A 4,301-nucleotide genomic window follows, 5' to 3' on the forward strand; every position below is an offset into this window, starting at 1 on the left:
TATATATTTAAGGATATTGACTTTCTGGGTCTTTTATCCCAGGTGGCATAGATATAGATGCATTTCAAGACCGTGAAGAAGGCCGCGCAGGGCTGGATGATAATGAAGAGGTTATGCGAGCACTGCTCATTCATGAGAAGAAAACTCCCTCTGCCATGGCAGGCTCAGTGGGGGCAGCTGCTCCTGTGACCACTGCTAATGGCAGCGACTCAGAGAGCGAGACCAGTGAGTCAGACGATGACTCCCCACCCCGTCCAGCAGCTGTGGGCGTACATCATCGGGAAGAGGATGAGGAAGACGATGAGTTTGAGGAAGTAGCAGATGACCCCATTGTCATGGTGGCTGGTCGTCCGTTCTCCTACAGTGAAGTGAGCCAGCGACCAGAGCTGGTGGCACAGATGACACCAGAGGAGAAGGAAGCATACATAGCAATGGGACAACGGATGTTTGAGGACCTCTTTGAGTGAGCTTTCCCTGCCTTTTCCTCCTTTCGCTGATGCTCATTTCAAAAAGAAATTGCCTACCCTTGAAGGAAAGTATTTAAGTGGCTTTCTGCCTCTTTTGATGTAAACCGACTGTTAATCTTGCACAAAAAATAATGGGAGACAAAGTTTGATTTTTATGCCAGAAACTTCCCAACAAGGTAGGTTGGCTACAAGCATTCCCTTCCCTGCTATTATTACAGTATTAATATTTTAGTGTGTTTTCTTATCTAATCTCTTTCCTTTTCAAGGCATTGTTGCCCTTCTGAAATAAGTGAAGGAAGTCTATATTCTTTCTGTCGGCCCTCAGAAGCCCACTATGATAGGTACAATAATTCACTGATCACATTTTTAAAAATCTGTTCTGACCAAGCATTCTAAACATTTCCTTATATTGCTGCCAACCAAAGCAGCTTGCCAACAGCAAATCACTGATGAGGGAAAAAACAATCTTAAAACTTCATACTGCCTCACAATTGAGAATAGAGTCAGTAAGTAATGGGATGAGGGAGAGTATGCAGAAGGGGGATGGATAGACCTAAATCTCATGATTAATATCTAAACCAAAATGTGTGTCTTTAGAACTGACCTGACTGATAGATTCTATTGTTTTGCTTACTGCTTTTCAGTTTGTGTGTTGGATGATAAAAACAGAGAGTGTGCTTGGTAAACCCTTTGAAGAAATTAGAAAAAAACATGAACTTGGAACAGAGAGTCCACGTAAAGGGTTGGAGTGGAAAGCATTGGGAACAGTGCCTTTCAGAATTGCCTGAGCTTGCGCTGATTTGGAAATCTTTTATAGAAAGATGAGACTGGTCCCTTTCTTTTTCCATTCTAATACAGTGCTTTAAATTGTTTAATGAGGCCATTCCAGCAGTAATTAGCACATAGCAATGGATTTCTCCTCTCTTTTCTCTCTCAACATCATTGAAAGCTTTCTTTGTCTCTTTTGATTGTTGTCAGACATGGTTTTTTAGAGTATATCCAGTATACTGTTGAGCATTGTAACCTCAAGGAACGTAGTTTATTTTTGGTTCTGGTATGTAGCATGGTATTAGTCCCTAAGGCAGAGCTTTAAAAGTAAGGAACTTTCATGTAAGAATCTATATCAATTGTATTTTTTGTAATGCTTTCCTTTGCATTGTAATTTTTAAGTATTTATCATTTTATAGTACATGCGTGAAGTTAAGATAGCTTTTAGAGTATCTGAGCCTTATGTGAAGTGATGTTTCATTTACCTGGGTTATATAAATGACTGAATATTGACAGCTCTATTTTATACTGACTGAAATGTGTTAATTTCCAGCTCTGTAACACCTTGGAGCATAATTAAAATGAATACTCTTCTCATTAAAAAAGTTTCAGACTTTTTTCTCTTATTAGTCCTATTTTAAATAATAGATGCAATTGTATGTGGACCAAACTTTTTCTGACAATAAGTTGCTTTAAGAATGAGTTTTATGTATATACCTGGTACACATGGGCTGTTCAGCTTTTAAACATTGTTTTTTAAACTTTCGTAGTTCTAGAACGAAGTTCATTTAAAGAAAATAGTGATCAGATGTTAAGTTTTAAAACTTAGTTTTGGGTAAAACTATCAGCTCTTTATTTCAATGAATAAATGTTCTCACTTTTTTCTTGAATCTAACTTGCATATTGTACTTCCTAAAACTAGCATTCTTTTTTTCTTTCCCATTATCTGCCAACTTCTTAAAGGATCATAGACTATTTACATCTTTATCTCCATCTTGCAGTCTGGATTTTGCCCTATTCCTACACTGAAACAGCTTCCTCCAGTCCTAACTGACCAGCCTAACAGCCCTTTATTCCTCAATTTCTTTAGCTGCTCTTCAGTATTTGATACTATCAACCCATTCTCTCTCTTTGAAATGTTTTCATTTAGTACCTTAGCCATTACAATGTCCTTGTTCCCTTGTTCTCCTTACTTCATTGTCTGTTCCTTCTCAGTCTTCAGACTATACTTTTCCCCCTGCTGTACGTATAAGCATACCTCAAGGCCTAGTTCTTTTTTCCCTTCTTTGTGTGTGTATGTCTGCATGTACATGTGTATGAGTTTATATTATGGAAAAACTTCAAAAGTGAAGACAAAAGTATAAGTAAGTGTATTCATTGCAACAGTGTTTGAAATTGAATAGATAGATGCATAGATATACTAAATATGGACTAATCAGGGATGAAATTATTTTCCTAAGAAACCATGTAGCTATTACAAAGAATGTACTGATAGGAAAAAATATTTGTAGTGTGTTAAGTATAGAAGGATTCCATTTTTCTACATGTGTGTACATGTAAAGAAAAAAGCTAATAAATGTATCTAGGTACCAACTTTTTAACATATGTTGACTCATTTAATTTTTATAACCTGTAAGGTAGATATATGTGTACAAAGATATATATATATGTGTGTGTATATATGTGTGTATATATATATATATATGTATATATATAATTAGAGTTGAGAATTACAGTGGTCTTAATATGTTATAGTGGAAAAGATATTTCCATTTTGGAAAGAGAATTAAATGGACAAAAGGTCAATCCTGGTAGGATTAAAGAAATAGAATGACAAAAGGAAGCTTTTTATTAATGCTAGGATTATTAGGTGTGCCTTTTTAAAAAAAATCCTGGATTTATCATTAAATGTCTCTGAATTTATACTCAAAATTAATAGGAAAAATATAACTTAATGTATGAAATTTTATACATTACCCGTATTTTGATAATATATCTAATGACTCAATAGAGTTTGATATTACTTCATCAGACAGGTTTATGTCTGTTAAGTGGCATAGTATTCTGGTGAGAAAAGCCAGTTAGTGACAGAATGACCAAAAATGAGAGCCTCTGAAATCAGCCTCTGAAGCTCTAGGCAGGTCAGACCCACACCCAAGATTGGTTGACACCTGTAGTCGCAGTATCTGTTGACCTTAGGATGGCTGGAGTTGTTATCACCCACAGCCTATATAATAAGGGATGGTTGGTAACTTGTCTCTCAGTGAGGTTGGCTGTATTAGTATAACTCATATGTCAGCTTCCCAAGTGTCCTAACTTTTCCACTGTCCTTTCAGATTTAAATAGAACATTTTTTATCCTAACATCGTGGGATACTTCTTCAGTATCATTTTGTTTTTGGTGAGGGGCGGGATGGGGTATGGAAGAGGCTGGTAGTTTGTATCCTCCTGCTCTGCCTTCTTGCTTCCCTGGCTTCGCCACCTTTTCTCTGTACCACCTATCCTGACTTCCAGAGTGCCATCGATGCAGGTCTGTGGAACAGCTTCATTGAAGTTTTTACATTACTGGGCAGGGGACAGGCAATGACAGGAATTTTTGTCTCAGCATTACATCATCAAGGAATACAAGAGTAGATTGTATACGTCCTTGTTCTTAAGAAGTCTCTTCACCATTCTCACAGGTTTTATCTCAAGTACAATCTTGGCTTTAAACTAAAATTTCAGCTCCCTTTTTACTTCTCTTCATCAACCCTTTCTTTCCAAAGGCCTCAGAAAATTATAAATGTATTAGAGAAAATAACTTTTTTCTTTACTTTATCCCTAGTCCAAGTAGTGCCTTGAAAGCTCCTATAAAATCCAAAGTGGCCTATCAGGATATTTCCCAAACCAAGGAGCCATCATTTCCTCACGTCTAAAAGTCAGCATGGGAGGTCAACTGTGACTTTAAAAGGAACTTTCTTCTCTTCACACTGTACTAAAAAATATTACTCATCATACTTTACTGTAAGTAAGGTCATGAATAAACAGCTCTGGCCCTTGGTGATCCATAACCTTGTATCTGGTGGAA

At 36.9% G+C, this 4,301-nt stretch overlaps 1 protein-coding gene across 9 annotated transcripts in view; it reads left to right on the top strand.

Annotated features, from left to right (window-relative positions):
* The window catches only part of GTF2E1 (general transcription factor IIE subunit 1), a 35,981-nt gene extending 33,145 nt beyond the window's left edge, over positions 1 to 2,836 (top strand). For all 9 annotated transcript variants that reach the window (XM_006905547.3, XM_015596162.2, XM_025051934.1 and 6 more), the window contains one exon: positions 43 to 2,836. In XM_006905547.3, the coding sequence (XP_006905609.1) occupies positions 43 to 467 (425 nt within the window). In that variant the 3' untranslated portion in view covers positions 468 to 2,836. The remainder of the gene's footprint in view (positions 1 to 42) is intronic.
* The last annotated feature ends 1,465 nt before the right edge of the window (positions 2,837 to 4,301 follow it).

Source organism: Pteropus alecto, unplaced genomic scaffold (genome assembly GCF_000325575.1).
Source record: "Pteropus alecto unplaced genomic scaffold, ASM32557v1 scaffold251, whole genome shotgun sequence".
In the NCBI taxonomy this organism is placed as follows: domain Eukaryota; kingdom Metazoa; phylum Chordata; class Mammalia; order Chiroptera; family Pteropodidae; genus Pteropus; species Pteropus alecto.